At 53.0% G+C, this 22,722-nt stretch overlaps 11 protein-coding genes across 11 annotated transcripts; 8 read left to right on the top strand and 3 right to left on the bottom strand.

The window, feature by feature from the left end:
• Positions 1 to 11: 11 nt before the first annotated feature.
• M421DRAFT_418011 (uncharacterized protein) lies at positions 12 to 1,431 on the top strand. Its single transcript, XM_033591646.1, has 2 exons — positions 12 to 435; positions 506 to 1,431. Exons 1-2 carry the CDS (start codon positions 58 to 60, stop codon positions 947 to 949), a joined length of 822 nt encoding a protein of 273 aa, XP_033451622.1. The 5' UTR covers positions 12 to 57; the 3' UTR covers positions 950 to 1,431.
• Positions 912 to 2,851, bottom strand: M421DRAFT_346054 (uncharacterized protein). The gene has a single exon (XM_033589529.1). It carries the CDS (start codon positions 2,677 to 2,679, stop codon positions 1,264 to 1,266), a length of 1,416 nt encoding a protein of 471 aa, XP_033451621.1. The 5' UTR covers positions 2,680 to 2,851; the 3' UTR covers positions 912 to 1,263.
• Positions 2,852 to 6,219: 3,368 nt separating this feature from the next.
• On the bottom strand, positions 6,220 to 9,481 carry M421DRAFT_346015 (glycosyltransferase family 2 protein). The gene is made up of 4 exons (XM_033589528.1): positions 9,152 to 9,481; positions 8,586 to 9,075; positions 8,173 to 8,534; positions 6,220 to 8,123 (listed from the first exon to the last, which is right to left on the bottom strand). The coding sequence occupies exons 1-4, from the start codon at positions 9,194 to 9,196 to the stop codon at positions 6,315 to 6,317; spliced, it is 2,706 nt and encodes a 901-aa protein (XP_033451620.1). The 5' UTR covers positions 9,197 to 9,481; the 3' UTR covers positions 6,220 to 6,314.
• A 1,433-nt stretch (positions 9,482 to 10,914) lies between these two features.
• On the top strand, positions 10,915 to 11,973 carry M421DRAFT_56873 (uncharacterized protein; the record flags this gene model as incomplete). The annotated part of the gene is made up of 1 exon (XM_033595448.1): positions 10,915 to 11,973. The coding sequence occupies one exon, from the start codon at positions 10,915 to 10,917 to the stop codon at positions 11,971 to 11,973; it is 1,059 nt and encodes a 352-aa protein (XP_033451619.1).
• Positions 11,585 to 13,066, bottom strand: M421DRAFT_418008 (putative riboflavin biosynthesis protein Rib7). The gene is made up of 2 exons (XM_033591645.1): positions 13,009 to 13,066; positions 11,585 to 12,959 (listed from the first exon to the last, which is right to left on the bottom strand). Exon 2 carries the CDS (start codon positions 12,814 to 12,816, stop codon positions 11,989 to 11,991), a length of 828 nt encoding a protein of 275 aa, XP_033451618.1. The 5' UTR covers positions 12,817 to 12,959; positions 13,009 to 13,066; the 3' UTR covers positions 11,585 to 11,988.
• M421DRAFT_345988 (uncharacterized protein) lies at positions 12,919 to 13,388 on the top strand. Its single transcript, XM_033589527.1, has one exon. It carries the CDS (start codon positions 13,021 to 13,023, stop codon positions 13,258 to 13,260), a length of 240 nt encoding a protein of 79 aa, XP_033451617.1. The 5' UTR covers positions 12,919 to 13,020; the 3' UTR covers positions 13,261 to 13,388.
• Positions 13,208 to 14,427, top strand: M421DRAFT_345898 (uncharacterized protein). Its single transcript, XM_033589526.1, has 3 exons — positions 13,208 to 13,443; positions 13,511 to 13,598; positions 13,654 to 14,427. Exons 1-3 carry the CDS (start codon positions 13,423 to 13,425, stop codon positions 14,094 to 14,096), a joined length of 552 nt encoding a protein of 183 aa, XP_033451616.1. The 5' UTR covers positions 13,208 to 13,422; the 3' UTR covers positions 14,097 to 14,427.
• A 71-nt stretch (positions 14,428 to 14,498) lies between these two features.
• Positions 14,499 to 15,218, top strand: M421DRAFT_418006 (uncharacterized protein). The gene has a single exon (XM_033591644.1). It carries the CDS (start codon positions 14,938 to 14,940, stop codon positions 15,145 to 15,147), a length of 210 nt encoding a protein of 69 aa, XP_033451615.1. The 5' UTR covers positions 14,499 to 14,937; the 3' UTR covers positions 15,148 to 15,218.
• Positions 15,219 to 15,457: 239 nt separating this feature from the next.
• Positions 15,458 to 16,827, top strand: M421DRAFT_56764 (mitochondrial ketol-acid reductoisomerase; the record flags this gene model as incomplete). The annotated part of the gene is made up of 4 exons (XM_033595437.1): positions 15,458 to 15,656; positions 15,710 to 15,741; positions 15,809 to 16,084; positions 16,135 to 16,827. The coding sequence occupies 4 exons, from the start codon at positions 15,458 to 15,460 to the stop codon at positions 16,825 to 16,827; spliced, it is 1,200 nt and encodes a 399-aa protein (XP_033451614.1).
• Positions 16,828 to 18,607: 1,780 nt separating this feature from the next.
• On the top strand, positions 18,608 to 18,760 carry M421DRAFT_56926 (uncharacterized protein; the record flags this gene model as incomplete). The annotated part of the gene is made up of 1 exon (XM_033595451.1): positions 18,608 to 18,760. A coding segment is annotated over one exon (153 nt), but the record flags the coding sequence as incomplete, so codon positions are not given.
• A 575-nt stretch (positions 18,761 to 19,335) lies between these two features.
• M421DRAFT_2862 (uncharacterized protein) lies at positions 19,336 to 19,550 on the top strand (the record flags this gene model as incomplete). Its single annotated transcript, XM_033588978.1, has 2 exons — positions 19,336 to 19,389; positions 19,425 to 19,550. 2 exons carry the CDS (start codon positions 19,336 to 19,338, stop codon positions 19,548 to 19,550), a joined length of 180 nt encoding a protein of 59 aa, XP_033451612.1.
• Positions 19,551 to 22,722: the final 3,172 nt, after the last annotated feature.

Genomic DNA, 22,722 nt, shown 5'->3' with positions numbered 1-22,722 from the left:
GAATCCTGCAATGCAGATGAAGTACAGACTGTTGGAGTGTGAACACGAAGGAGGGGCATGGGAAAGGGCAGCCGCGTCCAGGGCAGCCGCGTCCAGGGCCCCAAACACCTTTCCCAATCGGGCGCGCTAGCTCACAACACCTGTCAAGATGCCGAACTCTCCTTGGGAATCTGTATCAATACCACAAGCAGTTCCATAGACTCTCCGGAGCGCACACAGACCACCATGGATCGGATACTACGCCTCTTCACATTGCTGATCGCTGTAATTGCGCCACTCGCCGCCGCCCTCAAATTCGACCTCCACCCCGTCTCGCCGCACGACGCTGCAAAGTACGAGCGATGCATCCGTAACTTCGTCGCCAAGGACCAGCTCGTGGTCGTCACAGCTATTCTGGACGGATACAGAGGCGATGGACAGAAGGTCGATATGCATGTATGTACAGTTTATCTGGCGCAATGTGGGGAGCATCCACCATGCTTGACGTGCGCTAATAAATTGACAGATTCGCGATTCCATGGGCAACGACTACCACAAGCCCAAGGATGTTGTTGGTGAGAACCGCTACGCCTTCACATCGCACGCCGATTCCGCCTTCGATGTCTGCTTCGAGAACGTCTATTCCGGCTCACAGCAAGGCACCGGCCCGCGCCACGTTGAACTTGACATCGATATTGGCGCCGACGCCAAGGACTGGAACGCCATCCAGGCCGGTGAGAAGCTCAAGCCTGTTGAAGCCGAACTGAGGAGGATCGAGGAGGTCGTCGCGGAAGTTGTCACCGAGATGGACTACCTAAGGGGACGCGAGCAGAAGCTGAGAGACACAAACGAGAGCACAAACGAGCGCGTCAAGTGGTTTGCGTTTGGCACCATGGGCATGTTGGTAGGTCTAGGCGCATGGCAGGTCGTCTACCTGAGGGCGTATTTCAGGAGCAAGCACCTCATTTAGAAGTGCAGAGGCATACCATGTCTCTGGGGACTAGAGAATCAGTGGAAACAGAGGAATTTGATCGGATTTGAGGTTGACGATACAGCATTGTACGAACAGCATGAGTTTAGCGGTTGGTATTATGGCAGCCATGAGCTTGGGCTCGAGGTTGCAAGAATGGCGTTGCCGGGGCATATTCCAGATGAACTTTTCCAAAAGTCAAGTCCTTACCCAGTGCAGACTTCGAGAGCTATGTGACTGGTTTTCAAGCAATGCTGACAACCTTAGCAACTCCAAATATACAAACCAGCTCCCAAAACCAGTAAATCGCCGTCCTATCGAAGTATGCGCTGATCCAGTTCCGCGACCTCCACAGCCATTCTATCAAAATCTTCGGCCTTCAAGAATCCAACGTCAGTGGCGTAAACGTCCACGAACTCTGCAGAGACCAATTCAGGTGTCTCCTCGATACCGCCTATGGCCTCAGTGGCAGCACGTCCCTTTATCGCCGATGATGCAACATTGTCTGCTCCACTCAAAACAACGACCCTCGCCGTTGGAGAGAGCGCCCTGACGCATACAGCGGTCCCCAATGCCCCGTTCTGGCATTGCACGTCTCCGTCATGACCAATGCTGTCAGGCTCCAGGAGGAGGACGTCAACACCCTGGCTTGCCGTACCAATTGTAGTGGACGGATAGGTGGTGACCCGCAATCGTGGATATGCCGGTGGAAGAGGCAAGCCCTTGTCTAACGATGTCAGAACCGAGAGGTGAATCTCCAAATCCTGATCGGCAGTGAGTGCGTATTTCAAAGCCGCCAACACCGCAGTCGACACACTCAGCGTCAGTATCCTCAACATCTTACCCTCCGTTCTCTTGACGTTTCCCCAAGCTCCACACAGCCACCGCCCAAACTTTTCGCCCAGCCGCTCATTCTCCATCTTTCTGGCTTGCACCAAATTATCGAATACCTCGCCAATCACCATCGGTATCTCCGCTGTTCCCCTCCTTCTCTTCTCATTCCACCGCTTCACAACGCCCGCCAACGATCTCACCAGCACATTCCTCGCTCCAACCTCATGCGTGGGCAATACGCTGGCCATCAGCTTCACGGCGTGTAATAGCATAGTGAAGAACTCCGGCCAGGAGGTCGCGATGCAGGATGCTAGGTCGGCGATGTGTGAAAGGTGCTCGAGAGCTGTGCCCGCCAAGTCGCGGTTCAAGCACGAGGATGGAGGTTGGAGGGCCTCAAGACACTCTTGTAGGGCGGTGTCAAAGTGTTCGAGCTCTTCTTGTGGTGGGAGAGGGACGGGGGGTGGGAGGGGTGGTAGTTCTTGCTCGTACACTTCTGACGACGAAAGGGCATGAGGAGCGGGTGTCACAATTGGTTGGCGGGGGACTGGTGAGTCTTGCGCACATCTCTCTACATCCTGTATCGCACGACTTGTAGGTTTCACAGTCGCCTGACTGAATATTGAGTCAGCTCGTGTAGCATCGTGCGGTGTGACTGTCCTGCCGCTGGAGATGGACCCCAGTCGCGTTCGCCGCGGTACCCAGCTCCTGAGTGAGAAAGCGTGGGAGACCACGCTTGGTCTGCGCGACGGTAGCGAGGGTGACTGAGAGCGCAGCGAAGAGACCGAAGCTCGAGCGTTGGGGTTCGTTGCGAATGTCGCTAGTCGTGGAGGCGCGGCTGGAGGTTGTTGTGGGCGTGGGCGCGGCCGGTATGCTTCTGCTATGGCGAGCTCCAACATGATGACAACCTCTACTTCCGAGAATCAGGGTGGCGCACTTGTGATAACTATGCTGCGAGGCAATGGAGATGTCCAAACACGACGGCGTGAACAAAAAGCTGTAATGGAGGTTAGCAGTTGGCAAACGGAGAGGCAGATGGAGGGCAGGCAGCTTTAGTGGACAGCACGGTGCACGGCGAGGTGAAGGCCAGATGCAAACGCCAGAGTCGCGTTTGCCGCGGTCACTCTGTTCTTTGGTCAAGTCATCTCCTCAGAGCCGTGGTACCCTTTTGCCACATCACGCTTTCAATTTCTCCAGCGTCCTTGTCATTGAGCGCCAGGTAAGGCTGGCTCGGAGAGGAAACTAATTTTTTCATCCCACACGGTCTCCAGCAGATTCTGAAGCCTTTTGAGAGGGAATGGAGAATTGGTTAATTTCCGGCCAGAACACCTCACAGACTAACCGAAGTCGTGACTCTTATGACCTTCGTTCAGAAATCACTCCGGTTCTGCCCTAGCGTAGCACCTTAGTAGTCAGTGCAGCGCACAAAAGTGTGAAGCAGCTACATCTTATGACTGGGGGAGGTACGAATTTGAACTTCCCTGTACGTATTCTTTTTGCTTGTTCCGGGAGTCTCCAGGTGGATCTTAGGTTTGACAAAATTGTTGGTGCCCCTGCTACAACGATTCATGTTAAGATGCATGCCATCAAAAGATAGCATATTGAACCGCTTAGAGCGAACTTGAAGAGAACCGTGAAGAGATTCAGTAAGACGAGTCCAACTGTAAGCGCTTTTACTCCTTGATAAGCATCTTGGTTGCACTGCAACTGTCGGGATCTGTTCCCTGACGCAAGTGACTGATCTTGTCGCGGCAGACGTAGCCGCTGTATGTATCAATAGAAAACTTCGCTGAGTTACTTGCTAGCTAGGAGGTGACCATATATATATGCCCTGAGACGTGCTAGTCCAAGGTAATCAACAGAGGTGACGATCAAGGCCTGTAGGACCGACTTACACCGCAGCAGATCTCGACAGGATGCACTGAACAAGGCCACGAAAACTATGAGACTAGCTTAATGACACCCTCTGCAAAGCGATAGAGAATATTCACTAGTGTATTTGCAAGGAATCGCACTGTTCGTTGTCAGAGTCCTATCAAATCTTGAGTATAGCACCTTCCTCACCACGACTTCACAACAACAAAAACAACAACAACGTCTCTCGCCATCGTAATCCCAGCCAGCTTACATTATCAATGTGCCGCATATATTGAAGACAAAAATTGTATTGCACCATCGTGTTTCTTGACGATCAATTCGATTCAAGTGGTCTCGCATGCAATCTCCCCGAAGTCGACGAATCGTCCGATATGTTCGCCGCCACGCTCCAAACGCGAAACCAGATTGCTGAATTTTCCCGCAGCCAATCAGACTAGGATAATACAGTCATTTCAGACGACCACCATACGGATGAAGACGCTACCTTGTCTGGCGAAGTAGCCCGGCGCGCAAGGGACGATGAGATACTGGAGGAGATGAGGGCAGGTCGTCGTCTATGGAGGGAAGTCGCCTAATGACTGAGTTATCCAGCATCTTACGTCACACTTTGCCGTCGCTGATGGGCTTTGAGCAACTTCGATGGGAAAATGTAGACTCTGTACTCGATCCAGAAGACCCTCATCCCGCCTTAATCTCGTACAATCACCGCATCCGGTTCTTACCTACGAATACCCCCGAGAGCATGAAACACGATCGAAAGGATATAGTAACAGCGTTTGCATCTTTACACCCGCATTCGCAGGAATATTATATTCAGCAGTCCAATCGTGCGGAAGTGTTCATTTACGATTCGCAGGCAATGGGGGCTCTTTCAGCGCAACATCGTCAGGCTCTTCCTTTCCAGGCCCATTCACAGGAACAGGCCATGAAATACCAGATTCCCCCATCTCCGCAGGCACATGATGGCACTGCACGGCACATGAAAAATTCGCCCATGCAGCCACTACAACCTTTGCAGCACCCACAATATCCCCAGCATGAGCATGCACAGAGGATCCAGCCACCGCAACCGCTTCCATATATCCCGCAGCACCTAAAATGGCCACCACCAGATCAGCAACCACAATGGCCTCCGTATTCCGGGGACTCAGAGCACTCCGACACACCGCTGAATCCCTCCACGGCCTCGGATCCCGACCCTGAGCTATCCAGCATGAGACGTAGTCTAGAATTCCTTGAACTCAAGATCAAGATCGAGCAGGCGCATTATTATACCCTCTAGGCTCACCTGAGCCGTTGCTGGACGCTGTTCGATGTCGACCGGATCCGCGTGGGGCGGGGATGACGCGAGCATGAACTGGACTTTCAATTTGCGGTGCATGCACAGGAGATTTCGAATGCCAAGGTCGGTATTTCTGAACGCCTGCAGTCTCTGGGATACCTTGACTACTTCTATGGTCACTGATTAGAAGCAGGGAGCAGCACGCGCATCGGAAGAATTCGTGCAGGCACTGCAGTTGGAGCGATGGGAGATGACTGAGAAGATCGATGCTTTAGAGGCGGCGGATGAAACATTGTGAATTCGATGGTTGTGTTATGTGAGGGGTGGGTGGACGACGCGCTGGGGTTGAGAGTGTTGGGTGAAAGTAATGGATGGGAACTTTGATTACCTCTTTCTTCTGACTACCTCCGCGCTGCACTTTCGACTTAGCATCTTGACAGTTAAGTGATCACTACTCAAATCTAGAGTCGTCATCTCCATACCACAAAAACTTGCAGCGCTGGTAACATTGAAGACCCAGAAGATCTTCGCAAATCGCAGGCTCCCCTCATATCGCACATCACACTGCTTCCAAACCATCTCCCAGGGTCCAAGAGTCAGGAATACAACGTGAGCAAGCAAACGCGCCACGCGACATCTCTCATTCGCCATCGCACCCGTCAGAGTCGCATTAGCCCTGCAGATCTGCATGCCTCGGACCGTTCAGGAAGGTCGGCGATCCTGAAACAAGGGGGAGTGGCCGACGCACCAGTCAGCGCGCGTTGGCAGGGACGCAGAGTCGGAGGCTAGTAGGGGGCTTGGACGACGTCATGTATGCAGGCGTAGGGGATGCTTGACTTTGGGACGGAGGTGTGTGGCTGGGTGGAATGAGAGGCCGCTAACAAGTGTTAGACTGAGATCATGGGGGGATATGGTGGATACTTTGTACCTTCACAAAATTCCCGAAGACGACAAGAATAGGAAGATGATTGTGGTTTTAAAAGTTGTAGTATTCATTCTAGAAAGCTCCAAGTACAAAGTGCAATGTAATCCGTTAATCCGCCCAAGAGAGTGGCCTGAGCGCGTAGTGCTATAACATGGTGTAATACAAGGGGGTTCTCGTGATCCATCCAACATGATATTGCAGATGGTTTTAGTGTATCAAGATCAAAGTCCATGACCGCGCAGCAGTCCGCTGGAGTCATAAGACAGCCACAACGCCATAACGCAAGACTGAAAGCGGATTAGGGGAATCGAACAGATAGCTTAGTAAAGCAGTCTTGGCCGTCGTAAGAGTAGGGCGCAAGGTGGTCGTAACTTGGTCCCGGAGAAGCTCGGACAATCCAGAAAATGTCCGCAACGACGCCAAGAACTTCAAAATGGCCCCGATTGTCTCTATCTGCGGCGTACGCAGGCAAAGATTCCGGTGCGCCCGAGGAACCACATACATCCGAGGAAACGGACTACAGCCAGACCAGCGGTCGCCCACAGGAGGGCCTGGAAGAAGTGGGCAGTACGAGTGGTAGCGGACGATGAGAAACCGAAACGATCAAAACTGTCCTGGGTGACGATGACAGCGAGCAGAACGTTGGAACCGATCCAGAGCGTACATAGGTGAGTACGGAAAGCCTTGTACGAATCTTCCAGGGTCTTTTCGTTATCCTCAACAGGAGGAACGTAAGGTGCAAGAGCACGCTTTACGGTGGCCTCGAACTGAGAGTCGATATCGGCCTGCGGAAGATCCGGTTCTTCAATTACCGTTGTCTTTCCATCCGCACCCTTCTCTGTCTTCGCGGAGGGAAGAGCCTCAGCCTTGTCGGAACCCTTGGTACCCCAAGAGACATCGTGCCAGTTGGAAAACGCGTAGACGTTGAGAATGTTGACGTAGGAAGACATGATCAGGAGGTACTGAGGGAACGAGGTGAACATGTGCCATGGGTCCATGTACATGAACGAGGCGACGTAGTAGAGACCGAAGGTAGCCGCGAGCGCAATGATAATGATACCGACACCACTTGACGAGAAGAATGAGTCGGCGAATGCGGATGCGGACGACGTGTCGAGTTTCTGCGATGTCGGGCTCGTGAAGGCCTGGACGACAAGATAGATGGACAGGATGACAATGTAGAACTGAATCAAGGCGAAGACGGAAAACGAGATCAGGTAAGACCAAACGGAACCCTTGGGACGGTTACCGAAGGCCAGAATGAACTGAAGACCGAGGAAAGCCAGGTAGATGTAGGTGACGACGACGTTGAAGATGGGAGTGACTTGGTTTCCGAAAGGCCAGGCGCTTCGTGAGTCCGTCTTCGTACCGACGAGAGACATAATGACAATGGTAGTGAGATAGAAGGAAGCCATGGAGAACCAAGCAAGGATGGTGTTACAGATGGTGTAGATCATCTGGATGTGGAGGAAGAACATGCGGACGAAGTTGTGGCCAGACTTGTACATGCGGCCGAAGTGGAGAAGTGAGTAGATACCGGCAGCGAAGGAACCGTTCAACCAACGACGACGCTGTCCGATGAATTCAGCAACGCCTTCGGGCACGTCAGTCTCACCCTTGGAGGCCTTCACGTAGGTAAGATGCCACTTAGAACCAGCCTTGGCGACCAGCTCGAAACAGAGAATACGATCTTCAGCCAAGAACATGTTCTTCTTGAAAATGTTCATGCCCTCGATACCCTTCTTTCCGAGAATCTTGGCCAGGGTGTGGTCACCGTGGAAGTACTGCTCGAGCGGACGTCCCATGATGGCGCGGTAGCGGTAGGCAGAGAAAGCACCGGGCAAGACAGAAACATATCCGAAAGACGATTCCAGTGGCTTGTCGAGAATATTACTGATCTTGTACTCGAAGTTCTGGGACGCAACGAGCGGGTTGAGCAGGTTCTTCCAGCCCTTGCCAAGCATTGCATGAATTTCACCACAAGCACCACCAAGGTCCTTGTCGTTGTAGAAAGCCTCCCAAAGAGCGAGGAGGGACTTGGGGCCGGGCTTGGTACCAGCGTCGAGCAGGATGCAGACTTCAGGGTTCAGAATGCGACCAATGGCAGTGAACAGCCATCTGTGGGAGTTGATCTTCTTCGTGTTCTTCTGCTTCAGGCAGAACATCATCTGGACGGGAGGGAGCGTGCTGGCGCTATCGTCGTGGGGACGGATCAACTGCTGGTTGGGTGTGACGGACAGCTGGGTGGTGTATTCGAACTGAGCTCTGTCAGAAATAGCTGAATCTCGCAGTTTGTTCGCAACTTACAATGTGAGCAACGGTCTCGTTGCCGTCGATGTCCTTCTTCATGACACCATCCTGGTAGATACCAACGGTAGCAAGCAAATCAAGTGTGCCCTTGTCGCAGGGGTCGATACCGTCGAAAACCAAGCAGACGACAATCTTCTGCCAGGCTGGGCCTCCCTTGTTCCAGAACTCGGACTTCTTGAGGTTGACAATGTCACGGATGTTCTGCATGACACCGTGCAGAGTACGGGCGGTGAGGACCTTGTCTTCGTTGTAATATGTCACAGCAATCAAAAGCTCGGTGTGACGATTGTACATGGCCGGGCGCAGATTGTAGCCGTTTTTCAGGGTGAAGTCGTTGGGGTCACATGTCGCGGCGGTGTCTGGCAGCTGTCAGCGTCTGGTCCTCGCAGCACGTCATTTTCATCACCTACAGCGCATGTGTGTGAACTCCTCGCTGCCGCTCTCGAGATCGTTGCGGTACTTGGCCTGGATGGCGTTCTGGATAGCAGAGGGCACGGGGTAGTCTGCGGACAAGACGGAGCCCTGAACGAGCTTGACCTTGCGCGTCATACCACGCTTGAGACCGCCAGCAGCGGCGACCGCACCTCCGGGCTGCTGGCGCTGTCGCCAGGCCTCGGTTGAGCTGGTCTCGCTCCTCTGGTATGGGGAGGGCGCACGGTTGGGAGCGCCAAAGTCAGCAGCAGGCTCATAGCCGCCAGTCGCTGAGTAGACATCGGACCCGCCGTGCGCCTCGGCTGGGTGCTGTGTCGGGCGGTCGGTCGCGTATGTCTCTGTCAGGCTGTAGGTTGAGTGTGGGCGGTTCTCAGGGTGGCCGTAGAAGGGGTCGTGATTGGTGCCTGCCGCATTCTCGTGCAGGAGAGAGCGACCGACCTCGTCCTCGTCGTGCCTGCCGGGAGTGTACTGGGCGCGTCGTTAGCATCGCCGTTCTACTGCTATCATCACGTCTGGCGTGCAGGCGCGAGGGGCGGTCACGCACTTCGTTGTTATGGGCATCCCCATAGTTTTGCTGGTTGTACGCCATGACGTGCAGCGGTCAACGGGCTGGCACTACGGATGGCGAGGGTCCAGTAGACTGTTGGTGTGGTGCTGATGAGTGCAAATGGAAAACGAAGGGAACAGCGCACAGCTGGGGTGATAAAGGGCAGGAATGTCTGGCACCGCTTTCAATTCTCCTCAGCTCGACATGAGCGACAGCGCCTCGCACCAATCGGGCGTAGCGCGCAACGCTAAGCGGTGCCCGGGGTGTGAAACGAGACGAGGAATGGCGAACTACCTTGTTTTACAATGCGGGTGGCCCAGTCCTTCATCAGAATGTGAGCGTACAGTACCGCCGAGCCCTGCACACGCGTGCTTAGAGCAGTTGTGATTGTCTTTACCGCAGAGAGCGCAGCCAACGCCTGTTCGAACTCGTTGCACGGCAGCAAAGTTCACACGACAACCATCATGGCCGCCAGTAGCGCTAGGACGCCATTGCGGCCTCTAAAATTAGAGACGCGCCTGCACACCCAGCGCCGCTGACTACTGGCACTGCTCAGCCTCACTACCACCACAAGAGACAATCGTGACCGCCTCCTCGCTGTGCCCGGTGGCGTTGAATCTATTCCCGAAGCGCGTTTCTGTAGGTATCCGCCGAATAAGAGTCTCACCGCCGCTGGCCGCAAGTTGCTACAGCGCCGCATGGGCGTCGATGCATTTTGTTCGCCTGCACCGGCGAGCGACTCTGTGGGATTGACCGTTGCGCGTCCTTTCATGCTCCATCGAGCTAAACGTCGCCCTGTCAACGTCAGCGAAGAGAGCTAGCATCCCCGTGCACATCCCTGGACGCTGTGGACAGCTGCTCTGCCTCATGGAGTTACACCCTCACGACATGCAGTCTCACTGTGCATCTGCATTGTACGGTGAACCGAGCTTTACATCTCTCAGCCGTATCTCGAGCGGAGCCCCGCCGTAGTTCTGCGTTGGCATCAAATTTCACTTCTCTCGCCCATGCTCTCTTGAGGCTTCGCAGGGACCGCCCAGAAATTAAGCACTCCTTTTCGATGAAGTGGGTCCCGCGGTCCCTGGATCTCACCGTTGAGCCACCCGCGCCGCCACGAGACCCTTTGTTGTCAAGATAAAGTTAGAAGTCGCCCCTAAAATGCTCTCTCCTAGCAAAGTTACATTATTTGTTTTCAAGCAAAAGGCCTATTACAGACTGTGTTGATCTGATTATTGCGCAACGAATACGACCGATCGGCGATGCTACCCCGAGGGCCGACTAGGTACTGATACGAATCGAAGTTGCATCGGTGTGCAAGGCTTGCACCCATGATCTTCAAGAAGACCCGGTGGCCACTTTAAGTGCCGAACTTGTTGCGAGCTTCATCGATCTCAGAAAGACAGGCGAAGCTATCGACTGCAGCCAGTAAATATAGATTCATGTTCGTGGTAGAACAGTAAGTGTACTGCGCTGCCAGTACCTGCGCAGGCGGGGATGGTGCCAGCTTGTACCTACCAACTGCGTCATCAGCCTCAACAAACCACCACTAGCTGTGAAAGCCATGCGCACAGCTATGAGCGTACCGCGACCTATTTCCTGTTGATCGAGTGAAACCAGAGTGACATTTCCTGTATGCTGTTACAGCCGTCGTGTGTCTCAAAGTGTACCGCTGACAACGTTTTAGACATGCAGCTGAGAGGATAGCCGAGCATCAATTAAAGCTTTCGCAAACATCCGCTATCCGTACCCAATCTGTTATTATGACTCCAGCCGCAATTCTGACAGTCCTGCCAAAGTCTAGAGCACATACGGAGAACGGCCCTGCCGCCACCGAACCCCTAAGACAAGATGTAACCGCCTTTCATGGCAAAATATCAACACTCGAAAACCCAGATTTCGAACACCCGGATCAGTCGGAATCATCAGGACCAAAGTACAATGAAAACATCGAGGATCTCGTGATCGTCTGCTGTCATGCTATCTTCCATCCTGATGTCACAGCTCCAGACTTCCCCACGCACAGCCCTCACGATGAAGGCAACTGGCACCTCGCAAAATTCCAAAAGTCAGACCCAGCAAATGGCAAACCTGGCGAGCATGAAACCTTTCTAGCACACATACAAGCCAGTCTCAACGTTATGACGACTGGTCCGAATGCTACCTGGAAGGAAGATGTGTCCTGGAATCAGGACAGCACGATCGTTGTCTTCAGTGGCGGTGCTACGAAGCAGGCTTTCACACCATTGAGTGAAGCTCGCTCCTACTACCACGCAGCGCTGGCTCAAGAGCTCAGCCAGGGGCACATTGGCGGTGGTCGAGCTCATCAGCTGTACATTAAAGGAAGGATACTGCTCGAGGAACACGCCACCGATTCCCTTCAAAATCTGCTGTTTAGCATCTTATTATTTCGCCAGACGATAGGCCGGTATCCAAAGAACATCCGTATCATCACACATGCTTTCAAGTCGAAACGGTTTCTGGAGCTCCATGCACCTGCGATCCACTGGCCGAAAGATCGCGTTCAAGTCCAAGGTCTCGATCCCGTCATGTCAAGCACTGATATTGAGAGTACACTCAAGGGAGAAGAGAAGTACGGATACACCCCTTGGCAACATGATCCTCTTGGGACCGGGGAGATACTCAGCGAAAAGCGCAAGCAGCGCGGGTGGAAGGACGAGCAAGCCACTAAGCTGAGTGACGGCTTGGAGGCGAGCGTCAAGCATTTGCTCGATGGCGAGGCTTCTGATGAGCTACCCTGGGCGAAGATGCCGAAACGAGAGGTAAAGAACTCTACTGGGCCACCACCCCTCCGCTACTAGCTGCTGCGATAGCTCTCAGTCCCGTGGTGCAAGGCCACACAGCACGACATCCTCTCCCAATGGCACCCACTTCACATCCTTTAACCTCGCGACCGGGACCTTGTTTCCGCCTTCTTCCCGCTCGTTCGGGCAGACCTGCACGCCTCCCTCTCCCAACCAAACTGGCGCAATAGTAACAATGACCGTATCAACTAACCTCACATTCCGCGCCGCCAACAGATCATTGATCACCGCACCACCACCCTCAATCATCACGCTCTCAACATCCCTTCCCTCCAGCTCATCTAGAATATGTCCCCACGACATCCGCCGCGACGAAGGCTGCGCACCAGCTACAATCACCTCACCGCCCACAAGCTCTAACACCCTCCTCCTCTCCTCATCGACCTCCCTCATAGTGAAGACCCATGGCGCTCTCCCCTTCCCCTCCCTCGCCAATTTGATGACCTTACTCTCATCACTCCATTGCCACCGAGCCTGCGGGTCGATAACAACTGGCCTCGGTTGCCCCGACAATCCCTCGCCGCCATACCCGCCGACGCCTTCGAAACGGCAGTTTAAGGAGGGATCGTCGGCGATGGCGGTCCCGACGCCGATCAGGATCGCGGAGTGCTTGGAGCGTAGATAATGCGTCATTGCTTTGCTCTGAGGGCCGGAGAGGGCGGTTTGCACGCCGGGGGCGAGGGATAAGTTGCTATCGAGAGAGGTTGCGAAAGTGAGGGTTACGTGGGGCCGGCCGTATGGTCTGTTGGAGTGCTGGACGCCGGTTTGAGGTACATATGGGTCGATCTGGTTGATTGAGGATTGGGAGAGGGTGAGGACGTCTCGCGTGGGGGGTGCCATTTTGACTTGACCAATAAGCTTGTCGATGAGTGTTCACCGAGGTTTTGTTTGGCAATGCCAATACTTCGTACTGATGGCGATCTCCAAGATTTAGTGACTGGGCGTAATGTTGTTGTGGGGAAGGTGGGTTCTAAAATGGCTACCTGAAGTCCATCAGAGGTATGACTCGAACAGTACTTTCCAAGAGCATACCTTCACACAAATATGCACATTACTTTTGTGGTACTGATTGTGCATGCAGTGGAGCTGACCAAACGACCACGGCAAAACCGCGGCTCGAGCCAATCGCCCCACATCCCAACCATGGTGGCACGCCTCCAGCCGCGAGAGCTACCTTTCTACCGCCGGCGGAGGGTACAAGTTGTGTTTGTTTTTCTCTTCCTACACTTCCTCATCGTCTGGTGGCTCAGCCGACGTCTCAAGTCTCGAGAACACCGCCACTAGCACCGTCGAGCCAGCTTCACCGCGCTGTTTGCTGCCCGCCATTCTCCCCACCAGCCGACTCACTGCCTGCGCCCAAAGCGACGTTCGCAATCGACCTCCTCTCACACGCGACACCGAATACCTCTTCCCACTGCGGGCACACCTCCACGCAATACCGCCAAGATGATGAAAATATGGTCCATGGTGCGTCATGTTGCTGGCGGTGCATGCAGCGCCGGAGCTACCGGACAGCCCGCTGACGGCAATGCAGAAGAAGAAGCAGGCGGAAGATGATGCCGCTGCCGCTGCAACAAGCAAGAAGAAGAAGGTCACACCCGCGCAGCTACGCGCCCAGAAAGGTATCATCCCCCTCCTTCCCGCCCACAGCCGTGCGCGCCGACTAACAAGCACCAGATCTCGAAGAGCTCTCGCTCGGCACAACAATGAAAACGCACTTCCCCAACCCGGACGACATCCTCAACTTTACCCTGACCATCGACCCGGACGAGGGCATGTACAAGGGCGGGCGCTTCGTGTTCAGCTTCGCGATCAACCAGAACTTCCCGCACGACCCGCCCAAAGTCAAATGTACGCAGAAGATCTACCACCCGAACATCGACCTCGAGGGTAACGTGTGCCTGAATATCCTGCGCGAGGACTGGAAGCCGGTCCTGAATCTGAACGCGGTGGTGGTCGGGCTGCAGTTCCTGTTCCTCGAGCCGAACGCGAGCGATCCGCTGAACAAGGAGGCCGCGGAGGATCTGAAGGTGAATCGCGAGGGGTTCAAGAGGAATGTCAGGAGTAGTCTGGGCGGAGGGACAGTCAGGGGGCAGACGTTCGATCGTGTGCTGAAGTGAGTGCGCGATGCCGACTGCACGAGCGGCCGAGGCACTCGAGGCACAACACACACAAGAGCATACGCGATTCGCAGTCTGGATGCGCCGGCGAACTCGGCTGATATACTGTGTTATGCTGGGCATGCGCTGATGTGCAGTGGAAGACGGATGGACGTTGATGGATCACACGACATACTACCCTTAGAGCGAGCATCTAAATTCGGCGTACTTTCGAGCGCGGCGTTACATGTAGGCTGCTTTGCAATGGAATAACTCACACACGGGCTTCCGCTACGCAATCATCGCATACAGTAGTCTTCGTATCTAGCACTCCCTACAGTTTGCGTCTGAGCGCGACGAACGACACGACGTTGATGCGACCATGCAGCTCTTCTCGGATACAGCTGATACTCCCGATACTGTCTGCTCCCGGTGCTGCCACTTGTTGCTGCGCTTTGCGCCCTGATCCAATCTTTGTAGACTTTCTTCGTGATAGCTTGGGACTTTGAAGGACTCCAGTATCTGCCGTATTCAGACTCACTATATTCAGACTCACTATTTAAACGTGATTCATTGCCAGGATGAAGAAGTGTTTTCGATTGCGTGGTTCATTCATATCTGCGTCCCATGCTGTGCTCACTTTTCCGTTTGGCGTGTGATGTGTAACATCTCGATATATAACAGCCTCTGCGCTATGGGTCGGAATGAATTGGATTTGATCACTTCGCAGACGCGGATTGAGACAAGATCGGTGACTATTGCTTGACTCTCGGAGGTTGCCGGTGTCCATGTTTTTTCGAGTAGTTATTGGTGTTTGCTGGTGTCTTTGCATGCGCTAGAGGGACTGAGAGCACACACATCGATGTGCAGCGCCAGAGCTACACGTTACAATACTGCTCCTCGGCCTGTTTCGTACATCTCTCACTTTCATTACCGACCGACTGCTCATGCCGCAGTCCAGCCATCGCAATTCGTTAACGCCCGTGCGTATGACGTAGCTAGGAAAATTTGGCAGCTCGTCGATCTAGGCACGTCGTTCTCAGTGAAGCTCACTGACTTCATGGGGATGTGAAGGAGATGTCGCGAAGGGAAGCTCCAATGACTGGTCGCGCATTCGGAGCCTCAGCAGAGCCTCCACTCCAGGCCAGACATGTGTGACTGTGAGGGCAGGCCCGATTTTCTGGAGCAGTGCGGATGCTGATTGGCTCAGCGGCCCCGTCGGGGAGGAATCTGCATCTCCGATCAATGCTCCAGCCCCGAGTTCGGCTGGAGCTTGGACAGAAAATCGACTCCACACAGCAGCCAGACGTCGCCCATAAAGAGACACAGTCCCCCATACTTCTCCCATCAAGATCCCCTCACACACTCTTCGCACATTCACAATGGCCTCGAGACAAGCTCCCCGCGCTCTCCGCAACGTCGCCAGGCAATTGGCTGCCGCTCCTGCCCAGAAGCGCACCTTTGTCTCGGCCATCAACGCTGCTTCGCGTGCTGCCCCCAAGGCCGCTATCTCTGTCCAGTTCCAGCAGACCCGCGGCCTCAAGACCGTCGACTTCGCCGGCCACAAGGAGACCGTCTACGGTGAGCAGTGCCGCCATTGAGTGCAATGGACTGATTGCTGACGAGGTTTGCAGAGCGCGCTGACTGGCCCAAGGAGAAGCTTCTTGTAAGTCCGCCGTGCCTCAATGGCATCAAATGCAGTCTCAATGGCATCGTGGCTGACAATCCCGCAGGAGTACTTCAAGAACGACACCCTCGCCCTCATCGGCTACGGCTCGCAGGGTCACGGCCAGGGTCTCAACCTCCGCGATAACGGCCTCAACGTCATCGTCGGTGTCCGAAAGAACGGCACCTCGTGGAAGGAGGCCGAGGCCGACGGCTGGGTCCCCGGAAAGAACCTGTTCGACATTGACGAGGCCATTGGCAAGTCCACCATCGTCATGAACTTGCTCTCCGACGCCGCCCAGTCCGAGACGTGGCCGCAGATCAAGCCCCAGCTGAAGGGAAAGGTGAGCATACAGACTCGTACGACGCGAGTCATCAATACTAACTCTCCCAGACCCTCTACTTCTCACACGGCTTCTCGCCCGTCTTCAAGGACCTTACCAAGGTCGAGGTCCCCACCGATATCGACGTCATCCTCGTCGCCCCCAAGGGCTCCGGCCGCACCGTCCGCACCCTCTTCCGTGAGGGCCGCGGCATCAACTCCTCTGTCGCCGTCTTCCAGGACGTCACTGGCAAGGCTGAGGAGAAGGCCGTTGCCCTTGGTGTCGCTGTCGGCTCCGGCTACCTCTACAAAACCACCTTCGAGAAGGAGGTCTACTCGGACCTGTACGGCGAGCGCGGCTGCCTGATGGGTGGCATTCACGGCATGTTCCTCGCCCAGTACGAGGTTCTCCGCGAGCGCGGCCACTCGCCCTCCGAGGCCTTCAACGAGACCGTTGAGGAGGCCACCCAGTCCCTCTACCCCCTCATCGGCGCCAACGGCATGGACTACATGTACAACGCGTGCTCCACAACCGCCCGCCGCGGCGCCCTCGACTGGCAGAAGCGCTTCAAGGACGCCCTCAAGCCCGTTTTCAACGACCTGTACACGGCCGTCGCCGACGGCACCGAGACCAAGCGCTCGCTCGAGTACAACTCGCAGCCCGACTACCGCGAGAAGTACGCCGCCGAGCTTAAGGAGATCGACGACCTCGAGATCTGGCGCGCTGGAAAGGCTGTCCGCTCGCTTCGCCCCGAGAACCAGTAGAGGTCTCTGGCGATGTGAGAGGGTGCTGTGTGTAGATATACTGTCTTGTATTCGGATTTATGATTGCACTTTGGTCGCGCTTCTCTTCTGGCGCAGGGTGTGGTCTACCAAAAGGAAGGAATTAGTGGAAAAGCTGAATGATACCTTGCTTTCATGATCAACTCACCATCACATTTATCGCGTTGACTGAAATGAGATGGCATGTGCATATGTCTTGATCAGTACTGAGTGAGCTTGAGTGGTCGCATCATTAGGATGGTGTTTACCTTGCCTTGTTCACTTTCAACATATGCTTACTCGTCCTGTGAGTATATCGGCTGTTCCAATGCTTGCGGCAACCTTACTTCTCCATCCCACCATCACATCCCTTGAGTAAATCTAAGCGGGCTGTAGAAGCCTTCCACGGTTCGTTTGCGAGGCCGCACAATTCCATCACTTTCAGTGGCCTTATGCCACTTCCCTGAGCATCTCAATCGCGGAACATGTTGTTTCTGTCCGCGCAGGGCAGCGCTTCTCATAGGCCAGCTCGCTTCTCGATTAGGTTAGGTCTCCCGCTTTCACGCACTGTAGATAATCGCTCCCTCAGGTAGACTTAATCAACAGTTCACACAGCGACTCTTATTAGGCTATGAGCCCCTCTTTTTAAACGCAATACAACTGTGGGATAGTACACCTTGCACAGCGCAGGTATTATTGCAGCGTATTGATGGGATAAAGAGCCTACCACAGCACCTGCAGTTACCCGTCTGAGCTCTAGAACTGCCCTATTTCATCTAGTGCTTCTCTACCATTACTATATCTATCTTACACTATGGCTCTCCTAGATAAGGTTGTACCGAAGCTTCGGCTTAACGGCTCTAACCACTTCCACTGGGAGCGCGCATTCAAGCTCTACGCCTGATTGCAGGGTTATCACAGACTTCTTGATGGCGGATGGCTCAAGCCAGACGTTCACAAAAGAGAGATCCTCATGACGCTGACTACAACTAGCAGCGTCTACCCAGACCAAGCGTCTCTTTAAGCGGCTCAGGAAGCAGTCTACGAGAACAACAAGGCAGTTAAAGAACAATACGCCTATAACTAGAAGCAGTACCGTCGCTGCGAGTCTGCCACAGCAGCTCTTGGCCTTGTGCTTCTGGCCACTGTCCCCTAGTCTCTCTACGAGAGCGTCAGCAATCTAACTAATATTGCTAACTAATTCAACACTATTGTGGCCCACTTCAGGGACTAGGGCGTGACAGAGGAGTGCTCTATCTAGGCTAACTTCTTCAAACTACGCACTCACAAGTGTAACACTACTATTACATTTATTAACAAGTTTAAGGCTAGCCACGCAAAGCTAGCTCACATCAAGGACTGTCAGCTTACTAACAAGCAAGCAGTGTATTAATTCATCCTAGCGATTGATACGTTGTACCCAGACTACGCCTAACAGCACCAGGCTAACCTGCGCAACAACTACCTCCGAGATATTACTAAGACGTGTGCTGAGTTGCTTAATAAGGCTTGTTGTGACAATCCCATCAAGGCAGCTTACTCCTCATATCTATTTAAGTTAGCTAGTAGGACTATCTGTCACAAGTCTGTTAAGCAGAAGCTTGTCACTACCTCTACAACAGAGGCAGAGTACGTGGCCATGACCTTCGCAGCCAGAGAGGCCGCCTAGCTTCACTAGCTGCTTCATCAACTTGGCTACAAGTCTGACAATACTCACCCTATTAAGCTATTTAGCAACAACAAGCCTTCTATTAAGCTCCTCCACAGTGACAGCCACTATGAGCGTACTAAGCATGTAGATATCTACTATCACTACGTCAAGGAGCGTGTCTGTAATAATCATCTCACAGTTAAACATGTCTGCACAACAGCTATGACTACTAACAGCCTTACTAAACCTCTTGATCGCGTAGCTTACGAGCGATTTCTCTGTTAAATTGGCCTTAGCAAGCCTACAATTGTTAACAACACCACTAACAGCACCTCCAACGTCACCACCAGGCTGACAATTAACAGTAACTGCTAGACGACAGCGTCAGCAGCCACACATAAATTGAGTATAGTGCAGGACAAGATGGGCAACAACAGGCGGAGGATAGTTAGGATTACCATGTTTCTAGCGTGAGCTCCCAGAGCTTCAATTCACTCGCTGTGGGGGTGTGTCCGCGCAGGGCAGCGCTTCTCATAGGCCAGCTCGCTTCTCGATTAGGTTAGGTCTCCCGCTTTCACGCACTGTAGATAATCGCTCCCTCAGGTAGACTCAATCGACAGTTCACACAGCGATTCTCATCAGTTTCACTATCTAGATAAAGCCGCGGCAGGTACGACATGTGATCTCAAGCTCTCATAACGCGAAACTAACTACTGCAAGCCTGCGAGATCCCCAAAGAGGTCCAATCTTCACGAAGCTCACCTCGACCTCCTTGACGATGCGATCAAGTTCAAGAAAGCCAGGCTCATTGACCTACTGAAGGAATTAAGCAAGCGTTCCGAAGTCAAGAAGGCGACAAGATGAACCGCGCCGACGAAATTCAGGTCATGGACGCCTCGTCCGCTTCGTCGTGCGTAAAAACGCCCAGATACGAAAGCTCATCAAAGAGTACAACGAAGAGGAAGGATTTGAAGGCGAGGACGACGATGATGATGAGGACCTGGAGGAATCGTACGCCAAGGGAGCCATCCTCATGGAGAAGAAGTCTGCGCTGGAGGAACACATCAAGGAATAGAGCGACAATAATGTCGCTTACATTCTAAGACCAGGCTTCAGGGCATTTCTGGATTACAACGAGCTCGCAAGGTATATGGCCGGGATCCCTGGCTGTTTGACTGCCTTTAACAGCTGGTAACACGGTCAAAGGCGAGACTGAGTGGTAGCACCACTGTGCAGTTATAGAGCTATTATCGATTTGTAGTACAAGAAGGCAAGGCACCCACCCAAACCTACGGCGACTGAATTGGCATGAGCACTGCTAAACGTTTGGAAGACTTACACTTATCAAACACATTGCTGAGCAAGACAAGAAAACGATGAAGCGATATGATTGATCAGGAGGAGAGGGTGGCTACTATGCAGGGGGCTCCGACTAAACAGTTCGTACTTCTAGCAGCAATTTTACGCTATTGCGAAGTACCTTCTCGTACGACCAGAGAACACATGCCAAAGTAGCTCGCTGCCACTGGCGTATACAGCACTCACAATCACGACTTCCATATCCTAGCTAGCTTCGACTCCAAGCAAGCAACAGATAGGACCTCAACCTGTGATCCAACAGTCTGCACTATGAGGCTTTCAAATGAGTGCTAATAATCACACTTTCTTAAATAAGTTGTTACCTAGAGTACAGAGGACGAGTCGCAGCCACACCAATGAGAAGTTTCAGCGCGTTAGAGCCAAGACGCCTTCTTTTGCAGTTCATGGCGATACAGACGTGCATTAAGTGGTGAGATGAACTATGCCCAGTCGGTCTTCTACACTAAAACGGGTAACATATATTTCGTACATGTCGAGATCAAGCGTTCGCCTCACCGTCAGTGCCTATGCCTAAGATTAAGAGTCCACAATGCAACGAAGCTCAACGGCTCGTCTAGTAAGCAGCTCCTGTAGGGGTAGCAACCTTGCATGCAACAAACATTAGTGAAGAACAAAAAGAGAAGGCAAGAAACAACTACGATAGAAGTCACAAGAAGCATGGTTGCTATTCATCTGGCACTCACTGCAGCCACCCCAGCTCAGGAACTGTTGTCGATAGTAGGTCTGACAGCAGCGACCACTGAAGGACCGAGTAGCCTTGTCAGAGGGGTTGATGCAGCGACCACAGCGATTTTTGTCAGAAAGGCGGACCGATGAGCCAGCGGCCTGCTGGATAGGGGCAGGAACATTGGCATCATATCGGCCGCGAGTCGAAGGCTTATCGGAAGTGCCTAGACCGGAGTACTGAGCAACAGTAAGATTGTGCGGATTCTGGAAGGTCTGGACAGCCAGCTCATGCTCATCAGTGTTCTGATTGACCCAACGCCTGGCCCAGGAGGTCCGTTGAACTTTCAGCCATCTAATCCTGTAACTGCGTGAGTAATTTCGGTCGGAGACTGTGATAAACGAGTATATTGCTATCTGTTGTCGTGTTCTGATGTTGTTGTTCAAGCTCTCAGCTCTCAGGTAAGTGCACTTGCCCACCGGGCAGTGCCTGCTACAATAGGATATCATGTGATCTGAGCCACGTGGTTACAAATCCCGTTCCCGAGATTCAAGTCAAGAGATCTTTAGAGCTTGCTCCACGATATATTGTGTAACTGCCTGGTGCAGTGTCGGGTGGAGGCTGGGATCAACAATTGTATTGCTATCTGTTGTCGTGTTGTGATGATTGTGTACGGAGCTCTCAGCTCTGAGGTAAGTGCACTTGCCCACTGGGCGGTACCTGCTACAACAAGATATCATGTGACTTCACCCACGTGGTTACACACCCCCTTAGCTGAGGTGCTAACTAAAGCTAATCTCCCTTATTCCTGTTCTATATTATATCCATGATCGTTGCCCTATAACTATGCCTAATACTGTCCTAATACTAGTGAGTCAAGCTTGCTGAATTAGGGTTATTATGTCCTTTAGGCTCTGGTAGGTAGTTTTTAACGTCTTTAATCTAAGCTGTTGGACAAATTTAGCATGCTTCTAGCGTACAAGGATCTTGGTGAGTCCATTAGCTGGCATAAGGTTGGTCGGCTTCCACTAAACTAATATGCGTCCAGCTGCCACCTCCTGCCTGAGCCAATGTTGGTGGACGTCCACATGACGCAAACGCGTGAATAGCTTGTCCTTGTGCTTAGTAACAACTCCTACTGTCTGCAGGTTGTTGCAGAAGATTGTTGGTACTATCTCTAGGTTGAGCTTGATGTGCTTGAACAGTCAATTCCATGCCTGCAGCTCGCTGGCTGCTGTCGACAGAGCTAGCAGCTCTGCCTCGGTGGTCGATTTCGTGACGGAACGTTGGAGTGTCGCCTTCCAGTCGATAGGCATACCGTACATCATGAAAAGATATCCCTGAGAGCTGCGCCGCGTTGGCAGGTCGTCCGCAAAGGCTGCATCAGAGGCACCGTAGAATAGTGGCTCTGTTCCAGCACCCCCCAGGCTTGAGCCTGTGTATATCGTGCGACTGCTCTGATCTCCATGTGCACTGATCGCCAAATGCTTCTGGCTGATCAAGTACTTCCAGACGTGGTACGCTGCGCTGACATGCTTTTGACCTAGATTCTGTAGATATTAAGATAATTTAGAGTGGGCTTGCGCAACATCAGGCCGAGTGTATGTCGCGATGTAGGCTAGTGATCTAACTAACTCCTGATATAGCTTTGTGCGCTGTTCGTCCGGCTCCTCCTTGCTTAGGCCGATATTTTCATCTACTAGCGGTACTGCTGGATATTTTGTGCTCTCTTGAGCAATGTTGTATTTAGCTGCTACCTTTTTGATAAAGCTGTCTTGCATTAGCCAGATCTTCTTCTGGCTGCTATCTCGGATCACGCGTATGCCGAGGAACCATTTCAGCTCTCCCAGAAATCGCATGTCGTATGCAGCTCGCAGCTGTTGATTGAATTGGCTGTAGGTGTCCTTGTTCTTAGAAGCTACAGCTATGACTATATCGTCTACAAAGAAGAAGACAATTAAGTAATCATTGCTGAACAGACAGGGCACTCCTGGCACCTGCTGAAGGCCTAGCTTCTCAAGCGTAGCAGTGAGGTGCTTGTACCATAGTCGCGGAGCATCTCGAAGTCCGTATAGAGCTCGTTCAATCTTAAGCAGTTGGCCAAGCTCGCTCTCATATCCTTCTGGACATCGTACGTAGGTAGGTCGGTCAAGTTCTGCGTTGAGAAAGGCGTTCAGGACGTCGTACTGGTACAGCTCAAGGT

The sequence above is a fragment of the Didymella exigua genome (assembly GCF_010094145.1).
Source record: "Didymella exigua CBS 183.55 unplaced genomic scaffold M421scaffold_6, whole genome shotgun sequence".
NCBI lineage: Eukaryota > Fungi > Ascomycota > Dothideomycetes > Pleosporales > Didymellaceae > Didymella > Didymella exigua.
This window is presented reverse-complemented; position numbering and strand designations above follow the sequence as displayed.